The sequence below is a fragment of the Aythya marila genome, assembly GCF_965140915.1.
Source record: "Aythya marila genome assembly, chromosome: 6".
Lineage (NCBI taxonomy): Eukaryota > Metazoa > Chordata > Aves > Anseriformes > Anatidae > Aythya > Aythya marila.
The window spans coordinates 818,051-838,475 of record NC_139047.1 but is presented as its reverse complement, the minus strand read 5'-3'; the positions used below and the strand labels follow the sequence as shown (position 1 = coordinate 838,475).

The 20,425-nt window shown below is 41.1% G+C and overlaps 1 protein-coding gene across 1 annotated transcript in view; it reads right to left on the bottom strand.

Annotated features, from left to right (window-relative positions):
- Positions 1-3,314: 3,314 nt before the first annotated feature.
- Positions 3,315-20,425, bottom strand: part of SATB2 (SATB homeobox 2) — a 138,013-nt gene continuing 120,902 nt past the window's right edge. The window contains exon 11 of the mRNA XM_082763059.1: positions 3,315-6,383. Coding sequence (XP_082619185.1) covers positions 5,928-6,383 — 456 coding nt within the window. The 3' untranslated portion in view covers positions 3,315-5,927. The remainder of the gene's footprint in view (positions 6,384-20,425) is intronic.

Here is a 20,425-nt window from a genome sequence, read left to right as displayed (position 1 = left end):
GGAAGCACATGCTGGACACTTCTGGGCATCCCTGGTGAGAAGTAGCTGAGATGGTGATAAGCATTGCATGTACTTTCACCTCATGGTAAAGAAATCCTAACCCACTCTCATATCTCATTTGGTGAGAATTTGCTACTGAGTGCAACAAATGTTGATTAAAGGTTGGTCACAAAAGTAAAGTTCCTTTCTGAGAACTTTTCATCAGAGTTCTTGACCCCATCATGTTGTCTCTCAGACTTACTGAGATGAAATGCTACACATATGTAGCATACTTGCAGAGTGAAACTAAGTGAAACTATAACGAACAGTGATAGGTGATGTCTCAGTAGCAGCAAGTAGCCTTTTCATCAAAAGAACCCCCTCCTCCTGTTAAAAGGAATAGAAGGGTGAACTCTGTCATTAGCAGAAGCAGATTTTTCCTTGAAATAGTCACAGCTAGCTTCAGTTGAGCACTAAGGCCTCAAGTCAGAAAAAAAAAAAAAACACCCTTCAATACCTGGGACTTTTACACAGAAGATAAAAGCCTAACCAAAAAAAAATAAAGACTGGAAGGGAAAGCCAGACAAATTCCCATTAGAATATGGTACAGATTTAGCAGGGAGGAAAACCACCATTCAAACTGACTACTGAGGGCAGCAGTAGATTTTCTAGCTCTTGAGGTCTTCAAATCAAGACCAGACCCCCTACTGAAGAGTAAGTTATGCCACTCCTCTTAGGAGGAAGTAAATGTAGTGCCTGAGCAACCAACATGGGACAGAGGAGATGTGCTGTGCCTTGCCTTGCGGACAGGGCTGGGGACCAGTACCCAACAGAGGTAAGCTGCTCAGCAGTGGAGCAGCCTTCCACACTCTGGCATAGCAGTGAGTCTTTATCCTTTCCCCACTGCCTTATTTCTTCTGGCTCCAGTGAACCACACCTACTAGTCAAGCAAGTCCAGCATTTGGCCATCAGTAATCACCGTTTTTGGGAGGGGGGGAAGTCAGCACAAATCTGTTTGAACTGCTGCTGTCACTACCTCACCCAGATCATCTTTTTGACTGAGGTAGGGCTGACTCACCCACAGCACACTCTCTGGTTGGCAAGCTCCCCGCTGTCTGCACTGCAGCCAAGGCATGAGCATGCAGGTTTCCTGCTATTGCAGTGAGATGGGGCTTTCACACTTCTGAGCTGTCTGTATATGAGCAAAAAGATGGACATGTGACAGGGGCACCAGAGCCACCCTTTCCAGCCTTCTTTGAACTTGATCAAAGGTTTCAAGGGTGGCCTGCATTTGCTGCTCCCTGTTGGCTTTGTCACATTGCCTGCTCTCCAACTCTCAGGCTGCCAGCATCTCTCCCCTGGATGACTTGGCTTGTGTTATTTTGTGTTAAAACTGGTATGTTTTTTTAATGGCTATAAATAAGTTAAAACTGCATCTTTAATTAATCACTGCATTTCATAGTGTAAGTGGAGTTTTTTTGTAATGACTCGTTTATGATTTTAAGATGCCATTTGCTCACTGTCAAATATATCTAGCTTTTATCCCTGCATGTTTAACAGGTTGGGGATAGAAACAAAATTTCATCAATGGAGGATTCTAATCCGTTTAATCTAGTGCAAATAATTGGTTACTAAGTGGGAAGAGATTGAATAGCTACTTTTATCTAAGCAACAATGAACTTCAGGCAATAGACAGCATGTTCATAATCTTAAAAACATTTTAAACTAATCTTAAAATGTTTATTTTTCACTCACACAGGTTTGAAATTGGAAATACATATGTCCGGATGACTAAAACATGAAAAACAGATAGGAGCAGCAGCATGTAAAGTATAGAGAAGTAGAAGCATTAATAGAAATATTTCTGCTATAGTAGCTATTAAATGATTTTTTTTACGGTTTCGAAGAAGAACCCATATGTTTAAAGGATTTTTCCCCCCAATTAAAATAATATTTAGAGAAAGACACACACACACACAGAGTGCATGAATAAAATTGTCTATCAGCAAAGTGAGAGTTGCTAATCCTTTTGTTTCTTGCCCCACTGGAAAGCAGAAAAGGGCACCTAATCCAACACCATTGACATCTTCACAGTGCCTGCCTGGGGCACGGGCATTTTCAAAGGCTGGTTCATTCTCTCTGCCACCTCCCACACCCACTGAGGCCTGTGGAAACCCACCCTAACCTTCCTGCCTCACACACTGGGACTTTGCCAGCAGTTCAGAACAAAAAGTAGCTCACCAGTGCCAGGCTCCTGGTGTTCTGCAGTATGGACATTAGCTGGTACAAACAGGCCGCATCTCTGGCAAGGAGATGTTTTGTTAAATCTGCCTTTTCCTGCTTAGTAGACCCTTTCAGATGTAGGGAGAACAGCTGTGCATTCCAGCACGCTGCACGTGGCCAAATGCAGTTGTGCACAGCTTCTGAGTGCTGAGCCATTCCCTGAGCAGACAGACATTTGATTTTATTTGGTCTCAAATTTAATTCAAGTGATGAGCAGGTGGCTAGATACCAAAAGATGTGGTTATTAACACCTTCCTCCCCCCATTATTTTTTTCTCAATGGAGCAAATAGATACTTCATATAGGATGTAAATGTGCCTTAAGAAGAACTGCATAGCAACTATAGCAAAATATATAATACTTTTTAAAATTGCTTTACCTCAATTCCTAGACAACTCAACTCTGATGTGCAGTGTATGCTCTGCTAGGATTGAATCCATGCAGTCACCACTTTGTTAGCTTAAGAATTTTGAGCAGTTTTTTCCATTTATCTGTATTCTTCCCAAAATCATTTCACACATTTCTCAGATACATCAATCCTTCCGGCATTCCTCTAGACACTCAGTAGGATGCCTTGCTATAAATATAATAAAGCCTTTTATTATGTCCATTAACCATGGACATGTGTGCTCCAAGAGTTTCCTGACACGCAGTCATTTGTGGCTTTTTAATTATAAACAGAAAATTTCTACCAGCAAGAGACAGCAGACTGGAAGTGGATCTTTATGGGTGTTTTTTGAGCGTGTTCTTCAACAGGCTGACAGCACCCACACCCTCTTTGAGATCCCATAGGAGACTCTCTGCGTGTGTATATACATGTACATAAGAATCAAGTAACACGGCTGGTTGACCTTGCGTGATAGGAATTCGTCAACTGTGCTGACCCACGTGGGCTCATGGAGGTCTTTCAAATGCCAATAATAGCACTTTTTCCAATATGCAAATGTTTCTTCCCTCCCATTTTGCAGACCTCATTCCTCTTGAACTCAGGAAAAAAAAAAAAAAAAAGCCCCGTAAATTACTTGACAAATTAAGTCATTTATTGAATGCGTTTTATTTCAACAACCAAAAAATTCTAACAGCCTAACAATGCACATAAGTTAAAAATTAATTATCACTTAGTGATAACAAAGATAAAGTTGATTTACATGGAAAAAAAGAACATTTACAATATGTTAATCCTTATTCACATTGTTGATACCGCAATAAAACACAATCCATTTTTTTTTTATTTCACAAAAAAAAAGGCGGAAAATTGTGCTTTGTTAAGAGGCACTACAAGAAAAGTTTCTTTCTCCAAATAGATATTATATGATGGATATTGAATAAATAGACATATATGCATTGTAATTCGCAAAGTTCTGGCAAGACCACAGGCTAAAATGCCCACAGATTCACTTAGAACCACTGCAAAATTGGCAGTGAAATTTAAAATAAAAAGGCAAGACTCAGCATTGAAAAAATACCTAATAAAATTTTTGGTTGAAGTGTAAAAGATACTAAATGTTGATGCCATCATCAGATGAACAACCTAACAAAGCTTGGCAAAATTCAGTTTCCTTTCAAATGTATGGAGTGATTTCAGCTACAGGATAAGAAGACAGTTTTGAAAGAGTAGCTCTGAGAGAAACATAAAGCAGCAACCATTGAAACGCTGATTAAAGCTGCAGCATACTACAGAAATAAAGGATGAAGACCAAAAGGGGTGTTAAGTAAGCAACCCACCATCATCTTCCAAAGGTGTATGAAATTTATGCAGAGATACTCTTATGTTTCAAACATTAGTTTTGAAAAAAACCCTTAAAAATTCCAGAGGTTACTGAGCAGCTAGAATTAGCTTGTATTGCAACGCCTTCTCCCTGTATATTGTCTGTTCTGAGTAAATATCTACACATAGAGGTTTGTTTTTAATTTTTAACTCCTACCTTTTATACCTTTCAAATATATAAATAGTATTAACAGTTATATTACATTGCCTGGTGTAGTAAACAGAAAATAACTTTCAAAGTGATATTGCATGAGGTCTTTGTCAAGGTTACATGAAAACCCCTGTGAAGGAAAAAAAAATCAACCTAGAAACCTTGTTGGTACAGTTATGATTGCAATTTGAACAGGCATCTGAAATCAATCCAGCTGCAACAGTAGCAAAGGTGAGGTCTCTTCTTAGAAATCCTTGCACAGAAGTGAAAAGTAAATACTACTTGGTGTCTCTGGCGACAAGATGCTTCAAAACAGGTGGAAACTATAGTAGATTGCAGCTTTAGTGCTCACACCATTGAAGAGTCAGTCAGTATTAGTTCTGCTTTATGTAACGTAGTTGCTAGTTATGTAGCTGCAAAACCCTTTGACAAGTGGGTAACTGGTTGTGAAGGGCCTCGTGCCCCCGCAGCAGGGAGGCTGGAAAGCACTCATGCCTCGGGTGCTCTGTGCTGGAGGTGGGCTGCAGCTTGGGAGACCCGTGGCTGAAAACACTTCATTTCACTGGCACAAATGCGCGACACAGAGGAAGCCCAGCTAAAACAGAAACACAGGGGAAGCTGGAGAAGAGGGTGAATGGGAAATCACCAATGCAAACCCTTTATCTCTCAGCAATTTACCTGGACAGGATTGTTGGGATTGTAGTATTCCATGTCCCAATGTAACTTTACACTTGTGTGTGTGTGTTTCACCTTAGTAAAAACAAAAAGCAACGAGAAGGAAACTTATAAATTTTAAGATCTGAAACAGAGAACAGGTAAATAAAATCCACAGTAAAATGTGGTTCATAGTATGAATTCCATACATCAAATCTCAACACATTATTTTTCTTCTCTTTCTATAAAGACCTCATTAGCGGACAAGTCTTCTATGCACTGAATTACAGTTTTAGTCATTCTTACTCCCATGAAAATTCATCTGTTCACTACAGAAAGGACTGTGGAGAGTGGAACATGCTGTATCCTTTTAAGTGTGCATTTTGTTTAAAGTACTTTAACTTACTAGTTTTCTTTTTAAGGTGCCCTGATTTGTTTTTCCATTTTCTTTCATTTTTCCTCTTTTTTTGGCAGTGTTGATTTACGTCTTTAAATACATACCTCAAAAATTATCCATCAAGTTGCCAGATAGGAAGCCATATAATAATAATAATAAAAAAAATAATCAGGGATAAACATAGAAAATAAATAGAAATTCAAAAATAGTCACCACACCCTGAGAGCAGGCGGCAGTTTATCAAAAAGCCAAAGCAACTCATTGTGAAGTGGTTTTAATACATAAACAAGTCTCATATTTAAAGAACTCATTTCACAGTCTATACTTTCAGGCTGTAAAGTTCCGTCCCATGCAATTTTAATATATATATATTTTATGTAAATATATATATACACACACAAAGTTGTAAATTTTCCTTCATTGATTTCATAGGACTTTTTCTTCCCATTTACTTGCTAGATGTCCCTTTCATAAGTGCAAGATTAATGAAGGCATAATCCTATGTGATTACAATGATTACTTCAGTCACATGTAGGAAGTGTAACACTCAAGTGTCTGTGTCAAGGCGGTCTGATTGGGCAATGCTGAATTCATTCAGTTTGCACATGGATCATGCGCAACAGAAACAAACAAAAAGTAAAAAGAAAAAAATAAATCCTTGGATCAATGTATTGCTTTCTGTTTTCCTATCTCACATTATCTCTGGTCGATGTCCACTGGAGCTGCCTTGTTTTTGTCGGGGTTCTCTTCCTCAGGCTCCACTTTGTACATTTCCTCAGAACCCTCCTCGCTGTCATTCTCCTCCGACTCTGTCAGCAGCTCCTCATCCTTGTACTCTGCCACGTCAACCACTGTTCCCAAATGTTCTTTTAGCTTCCCGTGGTGCTTTACATGGTAACGTTGGTTCTGGAAGAATTTGATGATGGTGTGTTTGGGGAGATCCAGCTGAGCAGACAGGGTATGAATGGCTTCCTGATCAGGGTAGAGACCTACATCGTGGATAAAGCTTTGAAGGATACCTAGAGCTTCCAAGGATATCTTGGTACGGGATCTTGGCTTTTTGGCACAACTGTCCTCAGCGGGTGGAGGAGGAGCCTCTTCTCTAGGTGGGGAATTCTCCTTTGCAGGTTGGGACTGCTGTCTGTGCAGCACCTATAAGATTAAATAGACAAATATTTCATGTACACAGTGACCCCCTTGGTGCTTGAGATACTACATGGGGTCTAACTTGTATTTATGAAGGAAAGTACTAATCATTTCCCACTAGCTTTTTTACCGTTAACACAGCTGTACCAGTAACTACAGGCTGAAAGGAGAAAGCAATATAAAAGACAATGTAGCCAAAAATAGACATACAAAGTAAGTAATAAACACAAAATGTAGGTAATAAAAAAATATATAGCCAAAACCAAAATTAAGTCAAAAGGTGTTGTAATCTCTTTGTCACAACTGGCCAGTTGTCCCATCTCTGACAAGTTATTGTTCCTCTTTGCTCCTCTTCTGCCCTTTCATTGTTTCCTCTTGTCTTTTTAGGCTAGAGACACCATTTCTACAATATGACAAGTACCATACAGACCTAATCAAATGCGAGACTGTGAGGTGCAACTTTATTGTGAATAATGATTTGTCATTAAAAATCCATCACCGCTCTTTTATGGAAAAAATAATAATAATATATATATTAATAGAAGTCCAGAGATTTTATAAGTTTTCCTTCTATCAAGAGTGACATCACAGACAGTTCAGTGTTTGTTGTTGTTGTTGTTTTTAATCAAATCTGGTTTAAATGCACCTCTTGTGAAGATTTCTCTGTTTTACATCAGTATTAATTTCACTAGTTGAAGAGTTCAAATAATTATATCCCTCCACTCTGAGAAAGCCTCTGGGCAAACATTTTCCAGTCTTGTAACAGATTTTCACCAGCAGTATCTCCTTTTCGGAAAGTTTAAAGAAAGCATATGTAGCTCTTAATCTTCCTAACAGCCACTTAAAATGGCTAAGAAAGGGCCTTGTGCAGCCCTTTTTTCAGGAAAACAAAACAAAACAAAACAAAACAAAAACACTTGCTCTAAACTGCTAGAAATACAGAGGAACTACATATGCTTTCTTTAAAACCAAATCTATACAAGAGAGATTACCAGCAAAAGTCCCCTACAGGATTGAAGACTCTATTTGCCCAGAGGTTTCATCAGATGCAGGGAAATAATTATTAGAACTCAACACTACAGAGCTAACAAAATCAATATGGATAAATATTTTCTTCCACAAATAAGAGTGAATTCTGGCTCTTCACCCAAAGAAGAAAACGTTTTTGCTGCAAACCATAACATTAAGAAAATCAACCCTACATTAAAGCTCTCTAAAGGGGAGAGAAAAAAAAATAATGGAAATTTTCTGAGACCTAGCACTGAATTTTACACACATACTGAACCCCTAGTAAAATTGTACTCTATCAGAGTTATTCATGCAAGAGGAAGTTCACTGTGGAATACGTGCAAATAAATAAAATGTCTCTGTGCTAAAGAGCCTTTTATTCATTTTCTTCACCAAATGCTGCTGTCATAATACTTTACAATACTAGCAATCTCCACATCACAGTTTTTGAAGAGAATATAAAAGTCCCCAACAGCTGCCCACTGCCTAAGTTTGGCCGCAGAGCCGGACCTGGAGGAGATGCTGCGAAAACAACATGACTCACAGCCCAGAAGAGGGATTATGTTCCTCCTGCCTGTGCCTTGTGGCAGCAGGAGGCACTTGGCAGGCAAAAAATGTCTCCAGCTGATGCTCAACACCAGCACGAGAGACATGGTGTTTCCATGAACAGCAGGTACAGGCGAGAGCGCACGTGTGTGGAGACAACTGCATGTCCTGATGACTGCAGCACAAGCCACTGCTGCAGCCACGGAGCAGTGCTCATCCAAGTGGCAGAACACATCCAAACGAGGAGGCAGCTCCCAGCAGCTACACACAGTCACATAAAAGCAGGTGCTGCCAGCAGTGCCAGGCAGGTCTGAACAACTATGAAGATACGCTGCTGAGCAGAACTGCAGCTGTGTTCCAGTGTCCATGGATTCACGTTCCTCCCAAGCACATAACCACTCCAGGTGTAAAGAAATGGAGCTAAGCAAGCTGCACTGGGGGAGAGGAGAAACTCAAATGGAAATGCCGGGTATTCTGTTTTATGTTTTACTACATCTCATGTAATAAAAGAGCATAATGTTCCAATGAACTGAATAACTCAGTTGCTCTTTGAGCATTTCTTTTTTGTCCATGGATTGTTTTCAAAGAGAAAGAGTGACGATTTCAACTAGAGGCATTACAGATGAGGGTGAGATCTGTACCAGCATCAGCAGGGAGCATTGAATGCAGCAGAGCTGGGCTCGCTGACACTAGCTGAGGACCCAGCCCCATAAATTTGTACCACAGCTGCTACCTACATTATCTCCAATGTTGTGCCCTCTGGTCCTATCTCCTGACACCATAAGGCCGAGAGCAGCCAAAAAGAAAAGGATTTAACACCGTGAACTGCCAGTGAATTTACAGCCAGTGTCATATGAAAAACCTCATGTAGCATTGCTGATCAGGAGCTGAATTCAAGTAGCAGCTAACACAGATAGAAACACATCCAGAAAGAGTGTGAATTACTCAGTTCATTCTTGTTGGAGTTGAAAGTCATTTTTTTTTCCCTTTTCAGTTGACAAATAGCATGAGAAATGATCCAGCCTGAAAAATGTTACAAGACTTCCAATCAAATATAATGATGAAAAAAAAATCCAAAAATCAGCAGCAGTAAAATGTTTAATTTGAAGGAGATGAAGAGATGCCTACAGCATCTATAAAGCAATCAACCAAAGAGGGCCGAGAGCAGGAGGGAAAGAATAATTTTACTTAACCCTTCCTTCTCTGGAGTGACCTCTCTAGCCTTTTCCAAAGAGAAAAATACATAATGCAGAGGATATCAATGTAAAAAAAAAAAAAATAGAAAAAGAAAAAAAATAGTAAAAGAAAAAAAAGGTGGCTTATTTGCCTTACTGTTTTCTTAAATAACACGGAACTCTGAAGCTACTCTTGCACCACATAAATCTCATGTTTTCACTGACTTCTATGGGCTTGCTCCAGATTTCTAATGGCACTAACAATGGATTTCAATGATAAGACATTATCCATATACACACACACAGATGTATAAACGCACAGACCTTCCTTCAGATTTAGGCTGTGACTAGTTTTGTACTTCTTTTCAATAATATGGGCCATTTAGTACAAAAGTGCATACTTTTCTATGCAAAATAGATCAACGGTTGAGGCACATGATACAATATGAAATCCAAATTACCTTTATGTTAAATATTTGCTTTCAACTGCATTTGTAAAATGCACTGATTTAGTCAATTTGCTTCTTTCATGTCTGGCTCTGCATGCCACATCCCCATGAAGGAAACTGACCATTTTTGGTGGTTTCAGATTTTCAGATTTTGGGGCCGTTATTACATTCTTAAATCCACAAGTAAAATTTCCACTGACTTCACACACTGTTGTACACACCCTGCCATACACTCTGTATTTTGGGCCAGTGCTGTTCTGGTGCTCTACTGCAAAAAAAAGGAAACCCCGCTGATTCTTTTGTGCTTAGAGTACAGGCTGTAGCACATTTACCAGTGCAGCTAAAGCCTCCCAAATTATGGTCTGAACCTACCACTAAGCACCCTGCATATAGTGGGGCTTCAAAGAGAAGGTACAAAAATGATGGCCAGATGCAGCTTGCCTTTTCCCAAGGACAGCTGGCACTGGGCTCACAAGGGGCACACATAGGCGTAGGCTCCCCCTGTCCCCTTTCCCACTCACCTCTCCCACCTCTGTGCCTTCCCCAGCGCAGCCCCAGGGCTGCCTTCTCCTCATCCCACTCTGCTGCCAAGTTCAGCTCACCCATCTGTTCTGCTCACTGAAAAATCCTTCGTGGGCTCCTGCCATCCCACCTCTGCTTTCTGTCCACCCGTGCCCTTCCCCACTGCTCCCTGGCCACAGGGGGGGCAGCCTCCTGCTCCCCAGCCACCACCATCCGGAGCTGACTTCCCCCGCCCTTCCCTCCCCCCCCCTCCCTCCTCACCATCTCCCCATCTACTTTTGAATCAAATGTGAAGATATAGATTTCCTTCCATGCCCACAGGACTTATTTTTTCCATCCCTTCCAGAGATTTCATTTTTAAACTCTACAGGCATCACTGCGTTCTCAGCGTTTCAGAACAGAGCGGGTATGAAAGATGTTGCTATATGAAGTTTCATTCAGGTAGATTTTAACCTCATAGACAAACTCATTTTTTCAAACAAATTAACCAGCCCTGGCAGAAAACTTGCAAGAAAACTAATATGATGGAAGTTGACTTTAAAAGATAAAATGACTGGTCTTAAATCACACTGTACTGAAATATGATTTGAAGGCCACAATGAAAACCAGCTGGAAGCCATGTGTAAAATATAATAGTACATGCCTACAGGGAAGGAAGTGAGATATTGAATGATTAAGTTTAGGAGAGTATATAATGTAGTGTATCATTATGGCAGTGATCAGGATTACTTGTAATAAGCTAAGGGTTTGTGGTCTTTCTAGAATCCGAAGCCAAGTATTATTGGGGGGAAGGGATCACCGCACTGCTTCGCATGTATCCACTCCCCATGTCTGCAAGAGAAACCTGACTTCAGCAGCCTGAGACAGCCATGTTCTGCAGAAAAGAGGTGAGTGAACCCAAACTGAACAAACACCACGTCATCGAAGTCTCTTTTCTGCACTGTATTTAATTCTGGCTGGATTCACTATCCCACTGGTGTTCACTTACATCTTCACCCACTTTCTAGCTCAACCCAGACGTGAACAAGGTGAGACACTAAAGGGGGCCAAGCAGGATGCTGGAGCAGGGCACACACACACCCTCATGCACCCTCAGCCAGCAAGGCACCAGCTAATGACACTCCATGAAATGCCACGTTTTGTTGCCTGTGCAGCCGTTGCAGCAGATTAGAAACAGGAACTGCATTTCTACATGGTAACCCCAAATTCTTTTGTTTCATGCTGTGTTTCTCTTGTTCCTTTTGCAGACAGGATTAGCCATGTGAGCTCCTTTCCAACAGGTTTTGCTGAGATGATGAGGTGTCCCTTAGTATTAAAAACATCAAAAATGTAAAATTCTTGGAAGATGAGATTGTGCTTTAGCAACAGACACTGCGCTTCAGGCTACCTTTTCATCTTCCCTCCACACGTACATCACTCTCACAGCCAACCATGACACTGTTATATCACACCAAAAGACTTTCATGCCAAAGAGAGTACAGTTTTAGCAAGCTTAAGGAGCCCGAAATAAGGGCCAGAAAGAATGCCCACACCGCAAAACATGGGTTCAGTACATCTTTTTGGTACATCTAGCACCAGCCACCCTCTACATCCCTTACAAGCATACACAACTAGTCAGCAGGATTTGCCACCAATTGGACTCAGTGCAAAAACGGCTTCACTACGTATTTGGCCGTGCAAGCAAGCCCTTTGGAAAAGCTCCTTCCCAATGACTTGCTAAAGTCAAAGAGAGTGTAGGGGACAAGCCAAAACAAGGTGTCCAGCTACACTTTGCTGAGACCTGCAGATGGAATTTGCAACACTTTACCTTTGCAAGCCGAGAGCTCCAAGGCAGCTCTGTGAGTGCCTGGCTATCATGCTAAGAGTTTACTTAAGAGACAACCTCCATCACCTTTCAAAGAAACCTTATACTAGAAGGATGTACTGTCTGTCCCTCATAGCAGATTTTACAGAAATAATCTGTGGGAGATTATCTATTCAAACAAACAACCTTACACCCATTACCCCCAGTCTTTGGCAGCTTATCTTCCTATACGAAAATGTGCAAGAACAGAACAGAACAAACTGCTGCAATAAACAAGGTTACACCCTGACAGCCTCCCAGGCCAGGGGTCACTCTGGCAAGAGCATTAATTAGATACAATCACTGTGCCAAGACACTTTAGAGGTTTACTAGGAATGTCTGTACAAGAAACTGTAGCAGAAGTTACAACTTGCACCTGTGTTCATTTCTTTCCTTTAAAAAATGTGGTTGTTAGACTACTTTTTTTTTTTTTTTTTCCTTGCAAAAATATATTAATTTAGGTAAACGTTGCAACACTAGTCTGAGCCCCAAATGAAGTATTTTCGTTGGGCTCGTTCTCACAGTGGTGATTTCACACCTTGACATCATAAAGCTGTGTTAAAGACTGTGGTTTAGTTTCCTTGCTTTTCTTGGATTATACAGTATCCTAAGGTCAAAACTCAGGAAAATCCAAAACTGTTATTAAAAAAGAAAAAGTATCTATGAAGTGATGACAAATTGCAGACTACAGGTGTTAGATTACATTTTGACTTCAGGCAGGTTTAATATACTTTAGTTTCCTTTTACAATTGCCCGTAGCAGGTACTGTTATCAGTAAGGGATTTAAAAATATATATATGGTACTCAATAAAAGAAGACCGTGTCAAAAGAAATCAATATGAGCGTGCAAAATGGTAGGAAGTCTGACATGGATAAATATGTTCCCTTTCATCTAACTTCAGTCCGAGCTTCTTTTAATTTTGTAACTCAAATACTAACAGCACATCCTGTGCATTTTCCAATGCAGTTTAGTAATTGCTTCACAAGGGTAAACACCATTATTACAGATAATTATAATACATGCTTGTGATATGATGTGTCCCATCTCATGCAAGCCAGACCAAATCTTTACGAGCTGTTGGCTAGAACAGCTTGTAACCCAGGTGCCCTGGGTCCTATTTAGCTGTAGAAACAAAGCATTCACACAGTAATTAAAAAAAAATATCCCTGAATATTCAGGTCTTTCCTGTCACTGTTCATCTGCTACTGACCACCACCGGAGTCAGAATATTGGATCAGACAAACCCTATGTCCTAAATCTCCCAGCTCTGAGGTACAATTCTTTCTCTGAGACACGCAAAAAGGGGAATAAGGAGGAAATCTGAAGAAAGAAATGAGTGCCACAGGGAATTCAAACTCAAAGGCAAGTTTGTTTTCCAGACTGGAATGTGAGCTGGTTGAAGCGATTCATTTCAACATCTTTGGAGCACACTCTCCACATGCTTCTCTTTGCTTTACGGCGGTCGTGTTGCTTAAGGGCAGGAAGTACAGTGATCTGAAAACATGGCAAGCACTGAACAAATACCCTGTCTCTGAAATAGTGCAATCCTGCAATTCTCCTCCGGGATCAAACTATAAAAAATGGTCAAAAAGAGTCAAAAGAGATAACAAAGAAATGAAAATTTGAAAAAATAGCTAAACTTTCAGTTGTGCATTGCATTTGCCACCACACAAAAATGACAGCATAAGCATTTGCACAATGCAATTAATCTTGACTTACAGGTGGGAGGGAAGGTGTCTGCTCCCTGCACCCCCCCCCCCCCCACACACACACACACACTGCTCCCGTTAATGCTACCAGGAGCTTAGCATGCATCAAAGAGCAAATACACCACAAAACATTTTTAAGAGCTATCATCACTGGAGATAAAACATAAATTACAGCCTGATTACAATGCGCTGCTAAGAGGCTGAATGTGCAGCATAGCTCACAGTGATGACCAGATAACTTTTGGACAGGTCTTAAGGTTACTGTAAAACATCTGTGCGTAGGAATCTGTTCTCATCTTTGCTTTTCTTTCCCGGAGCTGTGGAGCTGCTGTCTGCACAGTTGTTTGAAGAATGTTTACAAATCAGCTTGACAAAGAGAAAAAAAAATTCTGCCATCACTTGACCGCAATCATGATCTTATTCTTCAGTAATGCGTGGTTTATTTCCCTTTCCTGATCTCTGCTAATAGACAGCACGTGCCTACACAATAGCCACTATTTTGTCTGTATAATGTTAAAAAAATAAATCACAAAACTCTGACAATGCAGAGCAATGTCCCGGTGTTTCCTGGGGTAACTGTTCTCTCTCGAACGCTAACACAACTCTTCCCACAAAAACACAGGCACAACTTTAATTGCTGTGCAAGTGCCTGAGAACTGGCTGATTTTATGGGCTAGCATAAATGAGCTCATGCTGATGAACGTTAGTGGATTAGCTCTGCATTTCCCATCTTTGGCTGGTTTAAGCCAGATTCTTAGCTTTACTGCATAGTAACTGTGCAGTAGTGAATATCCATCCCTTTCTCAAGTATCTAGCTGCAGCCCGGAAGTGTTGTAAACAAATACTATTTAGCCCACAGGTGGAGCCAGCACATACCTACTGTATAAATACGCAACCGAACGGCTTCAGTCCGGCTTCTGCTGGCACAAGCCAGGGTGCTGGTGACAGAGAGGCCAATGTGTCCAGGAAGCATTGCACAACGCCTCTGCAGACTCTCTCCTGAAGGCATCAGTGATGGATGGCTCCATTGTCTGGGAATGGGGCATGGCCAGCACAGCTGGCACAGGGGCTGGCTTGCTGCATCCCCCAGCAGGCAGGCAGGACTCTGCCGGCCTTAAATAAGCCAGCAGAACTTCTCTTGCAGTAGCAAGGCCTCATCACCCCACAAGAGAAAATGCAACAGCCCCATAAAGATTTGCAATGCTCTTCTACATGGTGACCCTAACTGGTGTCCCACCCAAGAGGGACTTTGAACGCAAGTGTATGTGCACTGAGGGCCCCAGACCCTTCCAGCTAACACTTACCTTCTTCAGAACACAACTGCGAGCTTTGTGGGCCTCTGACTTGGCACTTCCCTCCCTGCTTTCTCTTGCAGCCCAAGCAAGGCTCACTGGGGTGCTACTGCATGCAGAGCCCAGCTTGGTAGCCTCCAAATGGAGCCTAAGCTTGGTGCAGCAGAAGGGAGGGTCTGCCAAAAATTTCAGATTGATCTTGAATTTCCCTGTCCCAACCCTGCTAATCCTAATGAGGAGCTGGCACAATGCCACAGGAACTAAGGAAGTAACAAAAGGCTTTTTGGTTTGCTTTACTTCAGACAAAATACTTCTGGTATCCTCTGCATTTTCTTTTTGAATTAACACTACACATGTTCTCCTTTTCATCTGAAAAATCAGAGGAGCATTTGCAGGTAGTCTGAACGAGATCTTCTCTAAAAAGTCCCAATTTACAGCAATCCTTAGGGTCAATCTCTAAACCCCTAACTGTGGTGGCATGAATGGCGCCACTATAATCATGCTGTTTCCAGTTACTCAGATCGGGAGTAGGCACTGAATTATTTCAGGAAGGATATGTTTGGATTAGACACTGGATTCTGGAGGGACAGTTAATTATTTGTCCCATCAAACTGTTTTAGGTCCTCACAGATGGCTATTTGGGGTTCCAGGAATACCCAACTGTACTGTTAATTTTTACAATGGGGGCAGTTACAAGTCAGGAGAACCTGACTGTTATGGTTAGTGAAAATAATAGATTTGTGCTGATAAAACACTACTCAGCATGTTTTTTGCTTTCTAGACTTAACCACCAATGTACTTAATAACAGGACTTGAGCAAACTATACTGTGTGAATCAAACACATAAAAGTCTAAATATTCCTTTTTTTAGAAAGTAAGTCTTAAAAAGTGCATTATAATCAACTACCATGGTAAAAGGCAAAATACCCAGCATTACCACACATGCAACGGGCGTAATGTGCTTTATTATACCCTTAGCTTGAAACTGGGTAAATAAAAATCAAATGACCAAAGTACACTCTGCCCCGTAGATTAGGGCACTGAGGACAGGAGGCCTTGGAGAATTAGATCTGAAATTCTTTGTCTTCCTGATAACACTCTGCTAAAGGTGGGTATGTCTAGGAGAGTGAGGAAGCTGTGCTGGCATAACTGCTTCTGACAGCTCGCTACTCTGACCTGTGCCGATATTTTGCGGGTTATGGATGCTGGAAGAAAAAGGTTTTATGGAAAGTCTCCTACCAGCAGCACCTGCAGTTTATCTTCACAGTACTAGAAAATATATGCAGTTGGAAAATAAAAGGTACTTGTTCATTTTTAACAAAATAGTTTACTATATAGCCAGCAAGGTTGTAATAGGACAAAACAGAAAAACACATTGTGTTGTAGCCATCTCTGGCCATTGCCTGCTGGGGAGAGCTCTGCTGACAGCCCAGCCCTTGCTTGGCTACACACACCTAATTGTGGCAGAAAGATCAAACTTAACACAAGCCTGCATCTTGTATAGGTCTGTGTGTAAGGAGCCCCAGCCTTTTGCTAGAAATGCAAAACGCCATTCTTCTCTTCATTAAGATTAGAATTATGTAGCATTTTTCAGTCAAAAATCTTTGTTTCAAACGTTTTGACTGAATGAAATCAAAGTATTGCTTAAATAAAGTCTACTTTTCTGAGACATTTGCCTGGGGAAGGGGGAAATATTCTGACAAAGTTCAAGCAGTCATTTCGGCATTTTTCATGAAAGAGCAAAATCTGGCAGCTTTTATTCAGAGTAACTTTTGCCCTTCAAATTCTTCCTTTCTATTTTCCTTTAAAGTGTTATGTTGCTCTAAACTGCTACAAACCTTTTTTTTTTTTTTTTTTTCCCTCTTCCTTCCTATTTTAAAATTTTAAAAGCACCAACATATTTTTTTCTTTCAATATTTCAAAAATGTCAGCAACCTCTTAAACTTAGCTCAAGCACTTACGTAGTTCTGGGCTGTACCACCCAAGTAACAGAGGCTCACAGCCATCTTCCTACCTATGAACTTTGCGGTCACAATTACAAAGGGCAGTACTGATGGGAAGGAATGGAATGTAACACAGTTTATAAAGGGAACTGGATGTGAATCTTTCATATCTCAAAATCCAATACAGCTTACAGTTTTTATTGCATGTGGGAGTAATTTCATCTATGGAATTAGCAGCTTGGTCAGTAAGTCTGATAAAAGCCTTAAAGGACCTTTGAATATACTCTGGCTGGAGTCTTCTCAGCACAAAGAGTGCATGTTACAGCTGATGGCCAAAGGAACACACATTTATGTGGGAACTCATCCTTATTTTTTGTCCATCTCACCATATTTTGTTCCATTCTCTCCAGAAGGAACGGATCAAAGCCTTTCTCATCATTCAAACACCCCAGGAAAAGGTGTCAGCAAGACTATTTCCCCTCACTTTTCCGACACTCTTGAATCCAAGAAATTTACAATCTACCTCAGTCTGGGAACCAGACTGGACTCAAATGAATCCCAAATAGAGCAATATGGCATTCTGAAGCCTGATCTCATCTAAACCAGGGGATAACAGCAGTAATATTACTCCAAGTCAGCAATGCTTCCCCAGTGCTAATCAGACCATTAAAAGCCATAAGCAGTTTGTTCTGTGCCGATGGACAAAGATAACCACAGAAATGAATGAAACCCAGGGCAAAATTAGAGATTAAAAGTAATAATACTCCTTTCAGCAAACCACAGTCTGAATGCATGGTAAGTGGCTAAAAGACAAAATCACTGGAAGATCTAGAGACAATAAAAAAGTCTCCTGACTGAATGAAATGTAAATTAAACCAGGTCTGGTAAAAAAGCATTTCCTTCATGGGGCTGTACTTGCTGCCACTGGCAAACCCAAACCCCTTTGCTGCCAACAAGGGCTGCTGCAGTTGACCCTCCCTCATCTCACTTCAGGAAAACACACACACTTGAAGTCAACAGTTGGAGGGAAATGAAGAAAAACCCAAACACAGCATACTTGCTAGGAAAGATTATCATGTAGGCTCTCTCCCCAAATAAGCAGATGGTTTCCAGCTAGCCAGGGTCAGGGACTGCCCATGAAGTTTCCTGCCTGCTTGCCTTTGTAGCTTATCTAGATCTCATCAAGATATGTAGTCCGAAAAAATAAGAATGGCTAAGTGCAGAAATTAGGGTAACCAACTACAAATGAGCCTTGTTTTGCACTTGCACGGAGAACCTGGGGAATGTGAGCCCGTGGCTCACCTGCAGTGGCGCCAGCCCTCTCCTGGGGCTGTGGCACAGCTCACCTGCACAGGTCAGGTCAGGTCTCCTAACACCGCCGTGCACACCCAGCCACCAAGCTGTGCCGAGCTCTACCCAAAACACTGGGAAACAGCTCAGCTGCTTTGAAAATGCCTCTGCCATCAGTTTACCAACCTCCCTGCCTTAACTGTTGTGTTCGTGTCTGCTGGCAGTCCAGCTCCATGCTGGGTACAGCCAGGGCTGAGAGGGCAGCCAACCTGGCTCCACTGGCCCCAGCCCCAGGCCGTGGGGTGCCACCTGCGTGCCACCAGCCTCACTGGGCAGCAGGGAGCTCCTACCAGAGCCTGGCATGGCCCCTGCACACTCCTGTGGGGATGTGGTGAGCCAGGCACTGGGACTGCGACGGCCCTGGCACCACTCCTGCCTCCCACCATGCTCTCAGCCCTCAGAGGGGTTGCACACATGCAACGTGCAGCCACGTGTACTATGCAGCCCCACACAGACGCTGGCTCTTGCGATGCCGTGCATGGGAGCAAAGCAAAACTCCAACCAGGAACGTATGTATAAGCTACCATATGGAAAGGGCATTCTCAAATTAAACCCTGAAAACCAGATGAGATCTGAGCAAAGGACAGTTTCACTTAAAGGAAATCTCTGAGGTCAACCAGCAATTAACTGAAAGGTTCTGATTGAATACACTATTGACTGCTCTCACATCAGACAGCTTCCTGTTTATTATACCTTATGGGCTGTCTAGGTGCCAAGACATTAAACTGTCAATAATCTATTAATACTAAACAGCTCCTCCTTCCTTACTCCTCCATGCACATACTCTTAGGTTACAAAAGTGCACCAAAAAAAAAAAAAAAAAAAAAGATGCAAATTTTTGAAGTGAGATGGGAATGAGGCTTTTTAGGATATTTCTTTGCTTGGTTCCAGCTTCAATGTACAGCAACGTTCATAAACAATATAACGTGCAGCCTATAGCTACATGGAAAAAATTGTGTTAAAAAAGATCAGACATGATTGAGACCATATACTGAAATCTGGCTTTCTTTTCCAAGCCATCTTTAAACAGTCTAAGTTAAATTTAATTAACAATTTACAACAAGGAGAGAGAAGTTATTTGAAGAGAGGCCTACAGGTCCTTAACATTCAGTGTCTGGGAAACAGTTGTATATAAAGAAAAAAAAAAGTTTTAATGAATTTAATAGAGAAAAGCACTTTAATTAAATGCTGTCAAAGAGGATTGTATTAATGACTGCACACAAAGGAATTTAAAGCAAGCCAAGTATATTTAGCAAATAGGAAGTAGGCTTTCAGAGGCTGCAACTATTTATGTTTCTGCCATTGCAATGCATCTAGATCACATTGCCAATTGAAAGCAGTTATGCTATTAGATATGATTTTATTTATTATGGATTATTAAAATTTCAAACACTGCAGGGAATACATTTATCTCACTCCTATAATGAAATAACAAAGATATTTCCTGCTTGTTGAGTACAAGAAAAAAATAGACGAGGAAATAAATAATAAATAATAATAATAACTTAGCACTTAACTAGTGAAGTGTTGTCCAGACAGATCTTTTTATGAGGCCTGTTGAGTCCTGGAATTTTAGTGTGTCTCTTTCTTTCTGCTACAACTGGATGGATTTGCAGTTGCCACCACAATCCTTCTCAGCACAGCACAGAATAGGAGTGAGCTATTCCTCCTCGCAGGCACAAACCTATTGTATCCAGTGGTAGTATACTTCTGCAATCTCTTGCATGTTTCAAGTCTAAAAATTACTAAAACCCCAAAAAGTAAAAAGAAAACTGGGTTGCCAAGCTTTTTGCAAGCAAGATTGAGGAGACCAGGGTTTTCCAAACCTAACCAAGAGATTTAGCCACATCATTCTGCTAAAAACCTGTACAAACTATAAATCTGCATTAAGCTTTTTTTGCAGAATGTGCTTTCTTTCCTCAACACCCATGTGATGGGATTTGTCCTCTTTGTCCATGTGCCTTGGATCATATGGGCATGGTCTAATTAAAGAATAACCCAAACCATAAATTTGAGAAAAAGCAACCAGGAATTTCAAGGATGTCAACATTATTTTGCTCCATGACAGTACAAATAGCATAAAACTAAAATTGGTCCGAACTGGAAACCGAGGAATGTTTTTTGACATGAAGTTAATGAGATGGCTGGGTCTATACTAGCCAGGGTAAGTTCTGTGATTTACCACATCCTTTTCGCCATATGTACTGATA